Genomic DNA, 12486 nt, shown 5'->3' with positions numbered 1-12486 from the left:
CCAGGGAGTCGCTGATGGCCAGCCACAGAAGGCACCCGGTGGTGACTAATACTAGATAAATGCCTTGGAAGGCGTGGCTGGCCTGGGAACTCTCAAAATTCTCGGAGGGGTTCCCAACGGAAAACATTGAGCGATTCTGTAAGTTCCACCCAAATTTCTGAGCGTACCATGGCCATAGCCACGTGCGAGGCATCGCACTGGACGTCTGTAAGCAAACAAGGCTTCGGACGACGAGCAGCGCCATGGTTGTCCTATGTAAGGTAAGCAGGATTCGACACCGTAACAGTTCAAAACAACACATCTCACGCCAATTTATCTTCCATACATACACTCTGGGTTTTGCAGTATGCATCTGCCAGCGTGCCCGCCGGGTAAGCTGACTCAAGAGCCTCACAATCTCCATGTTCCCCAAACTGACCATTGAACACACCTCCACCTGATGCTGCCACTTGACCATCGCACAAGAAGGGTTCCTCGACTTGTATGGAAGGCAGAAGAGAGCCCCAGCTTTCATCCATGCCACCGTTATCGGTCGAGAAGTATCTGCGCATACCTGGGACATTTCGTGACGAGTTGGCGAGCATCTGGGTCGACCCGCGGCATCACCTTGCCAGACTGCACCGCGATACATTGAGTTATAAACTCGAAGGGGATAAGCTGGTCTATTCCAGGGAATGAAGCGACTGTCGGTATCAAATCACACTATCGAGCCTCAGAGAGACACCAATGCGAGCAACAGAGCACCAATCCGTTTAAACTGCAGAAATCACAGCGCATCAATTGCCTCGGGGCGCACACCATCAACATATCACAAAGTCGCAACAATACAATTCAAAGACGAAGAATGTAAGCAACGATCTTTTATTGATCTATTGGTGTCTCGCTCGCTTCCTTGGTGGGTTGTCACCCGGCTGCGGTCGTGCAGCCCCTCCGCCAGCACCTGGCCGCATCATAAGGCCATGGGGCACCTGGCCTCCAATCAAGTTGTTGGTAGTCTGGCGGGCTTGGAATACGTCATTTGTGATCCTTTCGATCATTTCTTGTCGGGCAGCCGCGCCTGCAACATTCGCTTGGTTGGCCTTCAAGATGCCTTGGTCCAGTGCCATCAAAGCGTCTCTGATGCTATTCTTCTGGTGATCGAAGTACATCTTGAAGTAGTCCCCAACTTGGTGTCGAGCGCCATGATTAAGGGCAGTCTTGTAGGCACGCAGCGCAAAGTAGCCCTCGGAATATGCGTTTACGTGACCCACGAAATGTGGTAGTCTTATGCCCGAAGTCGGGTCGTCCTTAGGTGCCTCATAGATGACGAGATACCAATTATTGCCGCGTCTCTCGCGACCGATTCGGAGGCACTGGTTGATGTGGGACTGACATTCCCTCAACGTTCTGCCGGTGATAAGAAATTCTTCTTGTGCCTCCAAAGGCAGGCGAACCTCAAAGGGGCCTTCATCGGGTTCGCGAAGCGAATCTGGTAAATTGGATTCCTCCCAGCGTCTTTTCCGGATGCCAAAGCTGTTCCGGATCTCTCGAAGGTTTGGTCTCTTGACGGCAACGCCTTGTTGCGATGTGTCGTCGGTAGTCCTGACAATCGTCTGATTGGTAGTCGATTGATCGGTGGTTATGTCGTGGCATGCCCTTGAGTGGCGGGTGCCGTGTCGGGTGCCGTTTCGGGTACCTGTGAAAGGTGTTAGTCAATGCGATTGATAATGGTCGACGCCGATAACTTACTGCGCGTTCCTTGCCCTTGGAAGATTTGGGCGGGGGCTGGGTTTGAGATACGGCAGCTTTGGCGGTGTCGGGGTCGGCCAGTGTGGGAGCGCGGGTAGGGTGATTCTTGCGCAGCCAAGCATTGTAATGGCGCGACGGGTCGCTGATGTCGTTGTGAGGAAGTTCCATGCCTCTCTCTTTCATCCATGCGAGGAACATCGCTGGAGTCATGTTTGCTATGAGAAGAATGTCAGTGGCTGGGTGTCGGTAAACAGTAGTTGAACAAGGGAAACTTACACGCTCCGGCGTACATCCTCTGGAGGACGCCGAAGTGAGCACACCTGGAGCCAATGTTGACCCAGTTGTTCTTGCCCCAGACTATTGTCGAGTAGAGAGTCTCTGCCGCTGATTCGTAGGCTTCTGTGAAGACACTCTTGTCGCCGAAGCGAGGATAGTCGGTGATGAGGAACTGCTTGAGAGCAGCTGCCGCATCCTCTGGCTCGTCGTCTGGGTCGGCCCAGAATTTTTTTTCGGTAGACTCTTTGGAGTTCTTGTCGGTGCCCTGCTTCTCATTCGGCTTGGGCTGGTCCTTGGGGCTATTTTCGCCTGATTTCTTGGTGTTTTTGGACACCGTCGGAGAGCACGTAGGCTCTTGCGAACCTGAGGCGGTCGCAGTCGTTGGGGGGGAGGGAGGAGGGGGCGGAGATGACGGCAAAGCCGCGCCTGGTGGGGGGTCGTCAGAATCACCCATCTTTTCGTATGATGAGTGATGTTGAAGAGAGAAGAGAATTTTCGAAAATCACAGAGTTGGAATCTCGTCAAGGCAGCGCGCGCTGGTACCGCAGCGCTACCTACACTGCCGGACCTGGGTCCACAAACGATCGACGACCCACAAAACCGCCGCGATCTCACTCTGTCGACGAATCAGGTGTGCTCAATAAACAAGAGCGCAACGACATGTCAACGACAGGTAGGTCCAGGACGCTTCTTCACAAGGACGCAGCAATTTTTATGCGCGAATTGAATTTTAAAGTAAAAAGACTCTGACTATATCTGCTTTGGTGTTTTTTTTTTTCCCTTCTTTTTTGGCGTTCAAAGGGGAGCAGAGAACAAAGTCCCAGGGCATGCACGGCAGGCAGGACGGCCATCTCACACCTTCCCCACAGCAGGCCATGTATTTGAAGTGAGAACCTGCCCTATTGGTCTCGATTCTGTTCTCAGTTTTGACTTGAATCCAATTGCATGTTTCTATTCTCTGTCGCCTTTTATTTCGAGCACCCCGCCTGCTGTCCTGCCTAAAATCTAAGGTCCATAGCTAGCTACCTAGTGAACACTGTCATTTTGGCGGGCGACTTGGATGTGTCTGGATCGCGACGGGAGCCACAGAGTTCGCTGAGCGGGGCTTTTGGGTATGCGCTACCTTATATGTTGACCGCCGATAGGGATGTATCTTAGCAATCAACGTGAGCGCTCACTCACATATCACAAACACTTCCAACCCTTCTCTCCAATCATCCCTCCTATTCAACTTCACCATGAATCGGTCCCCCGACCCCCAATACCAAAATGAAGCCACCAGACGGCATCGATCCCAATCGGTGAGAAAGCTTCATTCAAGACCTTGCGACATGGAATAGTCGCATCGACAGAGTTCAGCTGGCGCACATCCGAGCCTCGACAAGATCTATCGTACAGCTTCACCCACTCTTGGCTGTACACCAGGCCAGCCTCAGACGAGGCAGCCCAGAGATTCATGGGTAAACCATTGACTTTGTACGGAACTACAAAGCCAGACTGGACCAGCAGGGCGCCAAATGCCCCCTCTATCCACATCTCAGCTTGGAATCCGACACCGACCACGCGCATCGCATCAATTCGAACGCCCAATTCGATATTGAGTACGCAGCAGGCATCTTCCGACTTGCTACGTTGATATTCACCAGACGTGACCGAGAAAAACAGACCCTCCGAGTCATCTGAGTCTCTCCGAACTCTGTCGATCCGCGCCTGGAGGAGAAAGTGCACATCTTCTTCCCATCAGAGGCAAGACAGCTCCGAATCAAGACCTTCGACTTACCAGCGCCTATTCCGGTCGCTTTCGTCAGAGATTTGACGTGGAACACTTATCCCGTCGACAATACCGAGTTCCTTCGACAAGTGGCTCAGAAGATTGCCGCCGATTTTGGCCCAGCGAACGATTCTATAGCCGACGGGCCTTCGTACAAAGATACCCATGCCGTATTCTCCTGGGATGGTGTGAAGGGGCTAGGAGAGTGCCATCCGCAGACTCTGGTGGATGAGCTTCGCAAGATTGCGGCACCAGAAAGCGTCCATCTCAACTGGTCCATTATGGAAGCCATCGTTGCTTCTACAAAGACGACTACCGGCAGGGTCATCGGTAACACAGATGACCCTCAGACTACTGACATAACAGACGAGACACGCCACATCATCATCAACATTACGAGAGTGCGACGGATCTTCAATACCACAACCTCTCACAAAGTTCTGTCCCGATAGCGCCTGACAGGACCCGGACTCAAAACTTTTGCCGAACAAGCTTCTGGCAACGTACGTATCTCCCGAGAACGTCAATATTCACTGCCAGTTAACTCTCGAGGACATTGAAAGGTGAAAGACAGCCCGTGAGCCGTTCGAAGAAACTCACCAGTGCGCCTTCCTAGTGATGGCTCTCAGCCTTGTTCCGACGTTGGACCTCCTTGAACACCGTTTCCTGTGGGATCTAAGACTTTTGGAAGAATCTGTCAGGCGACTCAATGTCCTTGGCTTCATGAAGCCTCGCCCCGAAATGTCACCTCGTAGGCGGAAGCCCAACAAGGACTTGATCGACAGAGCTGCGGCTCTTCTGCCCCAAGAAGCTCGTTCGCCATAGTCAAAGATGAACCAGTCCACAGAATCACATTTCGAATGAAGTCGTCTCGTAGGAGAACTCCACCGACCGGGTCCAGGCACACCACGAACGAGACGCTGTGATTTTACATCATCTTACCATCGTGGAGACGTCCTCGCAATTTCATGACGACCTACTTGTCTTCTGGGCTCAATTCTTTGTACCCATCAGACAGATTATCAGGATTTCCGGTTGCCCTAGATCTTCATAGGCATTGTGAGCAAGCCCTTCTGTCGCAGCCGTTGCCATACGCCGACCGCCATTCATCATCGGCCGTATGTTGATGAAACATAGCCTATGTGAGTGAGGGCAAGGTAAAACCCGTCTAATCAGCGCGCCCACTAATCCTTAGGGAGACGTGGTGGGAGGAACGTCAGATTGCTTGGCTTCAGCAGGCACGCTGAAAGAAGTCTGCCCATCACAGACAGCTGTGCACACCCATCAGTGTTCCGAGGTTGTCCGCATCTACACTATCGTTCAGGTGTACGAATTCGTTGCCTTGAAGTCAGCGCTATCGCCGGACGAACACGTATAGAGGTTGATAAGACGGCTATGCTTTGCAAAACGCGAAGGAGACAGTCAAGGGTTTCTTTCCATGGAATGTCGGCGGATCAATAGCAGCTACAGCTGCAGACCATCGTAACCTTTGACATAGCTGTAATCAGCCTCGCGTAGGCGCCAAGGACTGTTTGGAGATCGGAAAGTACTGGCATTGGCGTGAATCACTAGCCTTGCCGATGAAAGAAGTGATGCTGATACCGGAAGTCAGGCACTGCTCGCGTATGTCAGTGAGTCGAGCGGAACGAGGTAAGTATGTGTACCGAAACAAGCAATACATAGCTGACATTGGTCCTGTAACAGACTGAAGGCAATTGAGGAGACTTCGTCGCCTATCCGCAATCAGAGGCGGCACATTCATCGACTGTCTGTTCTAAGTCAACCTGGGTCGGGACCAAGTAGGCTTTCTGAGAAGGCCATTGAGTTAGTATTCAACGACAGCTGCATTGTACGTCAATATCTCAACGATGTCTCACACATGCAGACAATCGGGATGGAATATGGTGCTCCGTCTACTCAACCCCATCAAGTGTCGTCTCGTTGGCTTGGTTGACTGTACATTGAACTAAGAGAACAAGTCAGCAGCGACAACACTTCTCTCAAGTTGCCCCTTTGAATACGCACCGATACGCAAGACGATGAAGAAGACTGTAGTTAGTGTAACAAAGCGATTGATGATGCAGACCGTCAAGCAATGGAGAAGGACGAGAAGCGATGGGGTGAGATGATGGCTCACGATGGAGCTACGCTCTGGCTCGGTGATTTCACAAAACGTTGACGACAATAGAGTATGATCGCGTGGAACAGCTTTGCAACACGATTTCTCTACACGTTCTCCAGAGATGTGGTCAAGACAGACTTGACACCACGAAAACCGCCACCACAGTCTCAGAGCCACTCACTCGAGGCCGTCAAGTGAGTACGTCGTCGCAGATTCACATTCCCCCAATGAACTTCACCAACGACCACAATAGACCACAACAGAGAGCAGACAAAGAAACAAGTGCAACCGCCTGCGACAGCACAACATCAAAGACAGGTACCCAGATGCGGAAGGAGGACACGCCCATCGCCAGTCTCACACTCACCCTTCGAGGGTCGCGAGGGGGCTCTTACATCGACAGTTACGCCAAGAACACAAGCTTTGACTGCCGGACCGCCTCACCATCGTCGGCCGCAACGTCGAGCAGGGCTTCTCCAGCTTGATGTGCTCCGGGGGTGCCGTCGTCGTCGTCGCTGACACACGGCGAGAACACCCCGCGCCCCCATCTCCCCCAGATCTGCAATGCGGTTGACACCTTCTTGGTCCTATTCTTGTCCCATACCTCCGACGTCGTATCAGCAACCTCACGCCAACGCACGACGTCTTTTCTCTGACTACTAGCACACCTGTGGCGAAAAAGGTGATATGTGACCGGCGGCGGTATATGGCGACATCCCACCAATCCATCCCCGCCGCCCACCGGTCTTCTCCAGACCACGAATTCGGGGAATTTCCGCTGGAACAGGACATAGAGAGGCACGGTCCGCAAGGCAGACGGGAAAACTACGTTTAGGCATATCACAAGGCAGAGAATTTGGGACATCGACCCGAGGTCGCATTGAAAGATGCAGATGGCAGGCTTCAACCTCGCAGCGAACGTCTTGGCTCCGGCAGTCCTTGGGGGAAAGAAAGCTTCAACCAGGCAGATACTACACAAAAGAAGTCTTGGGAAACTTCAGCATAGCCCAGGAAATCTACCCGAAGACCAAGAGCGGTAGAAACGGACCATCTCTTGGGGCTCGGCATCGATCGCCAACACCAGGCCAAGACGATTGGAACAAAGCTTGGGTGCGTGTGTCTTGGGTTGTTCTTGGCAGAGCCGCAAAGAACAATGCGTTGTTCAGACAAGAGAAAAGCAAAACTCCCGCCGGCAGCGCATCCCGTTGGATGGGATGGGACGGGCAAGGGAATTTGGGGACGTTTGAACACGGCGCAGCAGCCGCCGCCGCCGCCGCTTCGCTCGCTGCGGACGCCGCGCAAAACCAACCAGCCTTATGAGACCTGCTGAACCACCCGCCAAGACATTCGAAGACGACAACGCACCTCTCACAGGGAAGACGGGGTGTTTGAGTGTGGTTGCAAGAGAAGGAAGGGGGCAGGGCAGGGAAACTGGCCAGCAGGAGAGCCGGTCGATCATGGCTGCCAGAGACGGACGGGAATGTCGATGGGCGGGAGATCACGCCAATCATACTTTTTTCATGTCAAGCCAATTGGGGTTGAGTTCTTCACGTCTTTCGCTGCACGAGCCATGTTTGCACCCAAAAAAAGACAGACGACAAAAGTGTGATGTCAGTTTTTTTTTTTCGATACGTGCCGCAAGTTGTCGTCGGCCTGGGACCTGTACTGATTCAGCACCCGACTCACGCTCTGCCAAGAAATCCGCTGCAGCAAATGGGAATCGTTGCAGAGGGATTGACCGCATGCCAGACGTCCACCCCCGTGGGGACCCGACTTTTGGTTTCTTTTTCTGGAGCAGAGCCAAGAAACGTGTTAGCTAATAGCGGATGGAGAGAGTAATTGGGAGGAGGAGCTGAGGAGATATGGAAACTGGAGCTGGGCAAGCTGGAATGGAGGAGGAAACACTGGAGACGGACGAGCCAGCAAGCAAGCCGCTCTGTCTCCGACTCTCCTGTCACTACTGTGTGCCGCTTCAGCCAGCAGTGGAAGGGGACGACGAGGAGGGCCGCGTCAGTGACGATCCATGGAGCTCAGTAATATGAACCGGCATCGCGCTAATATGCCTAGCAAGAAATGCGGCCGACGATGCTGTGGTAGTGAATCGTAATCTGCGGTGAAATCTGCGGTCAAGATCCGAACCTTGCAGAAGCAGCAGCTGCGGCGGCGATACCTAGCAATAGCGGCGCGAAAGAGAGGCGAGATAGACGGACACAAAAAAAAAAAAAAAAGGGAGCTCCGAGGCAGCAGCAGCAGCAGCAGCAGCAGCAGCAGCAGCAGCAGCAGCAGCAGGTGGTGAACAGGGTCGTGTTGCGCGGTCAACCAAGCCAACCTTGACGACATTCGGGAAAACGGCGCGTTTGTGTCATTGGATGTGGAGGCGGCGCGCCGAATTTCCCACAGGATGCGGGCCAGACCATTGGACCAATATTTGGCCAATATTCAGGGACCTCTGATGGGACCTCCGCCCTTCCTCCTCTGGACCTGGGACCTGAACCTGAGAAACGAGAGCAGCAGGACGGACACTGGCTGGGTGCGGTAAAAATGGCTCTCTCAATCTCATTCATTAGCCCCATCGTCGCAACCCCACAACCAAAGCTAAGAGAGACGCTGGACCGAGACCAAGCGGAGAAAAAAACCGACAGCCAGACCAAAAAAGACGAGGGAAAACGAGGTTTCGCTCGGAAAAGCGGAGCCTCTCCAAGTCTTGGAGGTTGAGAAAAAAGTGGCTGGGAACACGCAGCGAGAGCAAAAAGAGGCGCGCGACTCGACGTGATTGGTGAGGAAGACAAGAAGAAGCCTCAGACCCAGGACCCCCAAGCCCCAAATTGGAAAATGGCAAAGGCCCCCTCCAAGGCTCGGCGAGCTCTCCCGTTTCAGTCAGAGTGAAGCTGTTCACGCAATTGTTTTGACAGGCAGGGGAAATGCAACGCAGCGAGCACACATACGCGGTATTCGTTTCTCTCGTGCATTTCCGTTAGCATAAAATTAGAAGACGGAAATTCAGCTGAACCGCCGGTAGACCAGCAGCTGAGGCAAGTTCCAGAACACGTCTCCCGTCTGCGCTTCTGACTTGTCTGTCTCTGATGGATTTGAGGTCTTTTTTGGCACAGGAGGCTGCTTGCTAGCCGGTACTACGCTGGCTGCTGCTTGATGGATGGGACGGGTACGGATACTCTTCGATACGATAGATTGTAGCGCTACCACGTCGAAGCCGATCTTGCCAACCGCCGTCCAATGGCCCTTACCGCAAGCGGTCGGGCCTTTCGTTCTGTTTGGACGAGGGGACTCGATGGAGGGGTGGGCGGTTTTTGGCTGCTTTCGACGTGCCACTGTGCCAGGAGAGGAGGGGCCCGGCGTGGGAGGGAACGTGGAGGGTTGCACCGTTTGACGCCGCACAGCTGCTCGGTGCAACCCTGACATGCAGGAACAGGAACAGGACCCGGGGGGTTTCTTGGGTTGCTTGGTCTGGTCCCAAACGACAAGTGAGCGACGTCGTCCTCGCGGCTGCGACTGCGACGGTAACGCGATACACACTATTAGACGACCATGTATCACCACTGCGTGTGCTGGGCAGCCTGGGCTGGGCTGGGCTTGATCTGTGATGGAGAAACGCGACGTTGTAGCGTGCGTGATATGCCTGTGCGTGTCGTCTTGTCTCTTTGACCGCTCTTGATTGACGGATTGACGACGACGACGGAGACGGGACAGGGCCGCAGCGGCAGGATCATGGATGACGGGCGAGACCAGACAGAAGGAACGGCAGGTTTGACACGGCACTAAGGCGGCGACGACGGCCGTGTGTCTGTCTCTCCTCTTGTCTCGCTCACACGCGACAGCACCCGTGTCTCTTGTCTAAGGTATCTCGCCGCCTTTTCTCCGTGACGGGTTGGCGTGGCGTTGCGGCGGCAGGCCCCTAGAAGCAGACAGGCCAGGCACAGGCACAGGCACTGGAAACGCCATCGCGTTTAGTGGCCGATCTGCAGACATCGGCTGTACTAGGGCGGGCATCATGTCCACGGGCGCACCCGCACTGCTGGTTTGACTTGACGTGACACTTGCTGGTGCGAGAGACGGGCGGCCGTCTTGACTCCTCTGTGGTTGGTGGTTGGCGCTGGCGTTTGACGTGGCGTAGTCGTTCTTGGCTCTGCGGGATGCGCACCTTATTATGTCTTGTCTTGGGCTGACAACAAAGAGCTTGCGTTTCGACTGTGGCTAAGGCACAAGTGCCGAGTGTCGCTGTCGGTTTGACGGACACGCATTGGCTGTGTGTCTGTCGTTACTCAGGCTTCGCGGGATGGCGGTTCTCTTGGCGCTGCAATTGACAACCCAACTTTTTGAACGCGCACCGGCGCTGAGTACGTAGCGGTGGTGGTGATGGACACCCGAGTGACAGTGCACTGCCAACCCGTCTCGCGAGTATCCGCCGTGCGTTGGAGTTCGCTGCAGAGCCAAAGGTTGTTGCTGCTGCTGCTGATGATGATCCCGCTCCTCGCTCCCCTTTCCCATCCACCTCGACCACCACCACCACCACCACAGTGACCACACCCCGTTTTCGGGTTAAGGGTTTAGGTAAGACGTGTGAGGTAACTCTATGTGTCTGAATGGAGTCTTTGCTGCGCGTCTTATCGCGCGCGCGGCCGCGGCGGCGGGACCATTTGGTAAATGGGGACTGGACGGGCGGGACATGAGAGGAAAAGGACTAAGACTTTTTGCTCAACCTGAACCAACGACCGAAGAAATTTCCCAGGGACCCATCTGAATCTCAACCCCAGCCCGGGTGCCACTGTGCCACTGTCGTCGTCCGTCCCCCGTTGAAGCTTTGCTTTAGGTAACTTATCAGTCAGAGTGAGCCTCGGCAGGTCCCCACGCGTGCAGCCTCGTCTTCTTGCTGTCCGCCATCGAGGGGAAAGGGGTGGAGGGGCCGCGGTGGGAGGGATTCGATAGGGCAATTGGCTTCAGGAATGACGATAAGGGCATGGGCCATATGGCCCGTGGACGTGGATGCTTTGCCGATGATGATGACGGTTCACGATAGGTGCGTGAGGGTGAGATGACCACCATCCACCACGGCGTCTTTCACAACACACATTTATTCGTGCGCACACTACACAGCACACCCACCGGTACGCGGATACAACTCTGGCCGATGCTTGGGACGTGTGGGAGGACTGGGACATTGGGAAGCTAAAAAAGCTAAGCCTCGATGCCCTGCACTTCCCAATGATCCCCAAGTTCCAATGAGCCAAACCCCCCATGCAGGTGCAGCAGCAGCAAGTTGGAGGAGGAGGAGGAGGAACTAGCAGTTGCGTAATTGTGAGATGTGAGCTGCCCTTGCAGCAGCTGCAGCAGCACTTGCAGGCCAGCCAGCCGAATTCCCTCTTTCTCTCCGATCCCCCACCATCAATTTGACTCTTTGGAGACTTACGGAGACCGGCCTTGGCCCAATCGAGGCTGTACCGCCTTTCTTTTGCTGGGCTTGGAAAGCGGGCGGGATACCGCGTAATGACAACCTGTTGTCTCTGCGTGCTCTCTCTCGCGAAGCGGTGCCAAGGTGCCACTTTTTACTTCAACGCTGGGCCAACTCTGCTTTCCCGGTAATGACAATGACGTGAAGCCCCATTGGCGATATGCTTTCCGAGGCTGCTCGGAGCGGGATTCAATGCCAGATTCCATGTCATTTCCCGATTTCCCCTGGCGAGGAAAGGGCTCCTCAATGGCGAAAGCCCCAGAGCTAAACCTCACTTGGGGGCCCCTTGAGATGGGATGGCCGACGACAGCCTGGGGCGGAGAAGAAGCGGCTTGCTTATCTCGCTTTTGTGAGCGATGGCTCAGCGCTCACGAGGGCGATGGAGGCGCGAACCCACGATGTGAGGGGCGGCAGAGCACGAGAGCGAGATTGAGATGCTGCCAATACACGGAAAGACGGGGAACGGGGGACGGGGATAGTCACGGGTATAGATCCAACACATGCCTCCCCAGCCTCGGTAAAATAATCCAGCGATTCGCGCTTGATGATGGAAGAAATTTCCCTAATCCTACACCGAGCTAGCAGCGAACATGAATAATTTTTATTTTTTTTATTTCATTTTTTTTTATGTTCAAGCCGCAGCAAGCACTCACTCGACGCACGCACCACCAAGCAAGCACACTCACACTCAGCACACCGGTTGTTTCCGAAGACATCCCAGTCGTGCGACGCGAGGGTCGGTCTTGTCCAAAAGCTTCTACCATCCCTGGACGATGGCCCCCATTCGTCTCTTCCCTGGTTGTTTGATCTCTCCAACTGTTTCAACTCGACCAAGACAATCCCACGCAACGCAACGCAACGCAACGCAAGGCAGTCGCAGTCGCAGTGAGAGGACATGAGAAGAAAAATTTTTTTTTTGAAGAGTTGAAGAACCAACAAGTACCGACAATGCGTGGCTCATCCCTGCAAGACATCGACACTTCGCGCCCCAACAGAACCGTTAAAACGACGCGACGCAAAAAAAGACAAGCAAGCTACTCCATGAGTTCCATGGCATTGGCAGGCAGAGGCAAGCATTTTGCAGGTCCGCAAAATTGCCGTGTTTGCTCGCGCGTTCCCTTC

General features: G+C 54.1%; 1 protein-coding gene across 1 annotated transcript; it reads right to left on the bottom strand.

Annotated features, from left to right (window-relative positions):
• Positions 1-869: 869 nt before the first annotated feature.
• CGGC5_v007506 (uncharacterized protein) lies at positions 870-2458 on the bottom strand (the record flags this gene model as incomplete). The annotated part of the gene is made up of 3 exons (XM_032034186.1): positions 870-1675; positions 1725-1943; positions 2005-2458. The coding sequence occupies 3 exons, from the start codon at positions 2456-2458 to the stop codon at positions 870-872; spliced, it is 1479 nt and encodes a 492-aa protein (XP_031886706.1).
• Between the last annotated feature and the right edge of the window lie 10028 nt (positions 2459-12486).

This window comes from Colletotrichum fructicola (genome assembly GCF_000319635.2).
Source record: "Colletotrichum fructicola Nara gc5 chromosome Unknown KSG_Nara_v1_contig04, whole genome shotgun sequence".
Lineage (NCBI taxonomy): Eukaryota > Fungi > Ascomycota > Sordariomycetes > Glomerellales > Glomerellaceae > Colletotrichum > Colletotrichum fructicola.
Note: the sequence above shows the minus strand (reverse complement) of the source record. Positions and strands in the feature narration are given on the sequence as shown.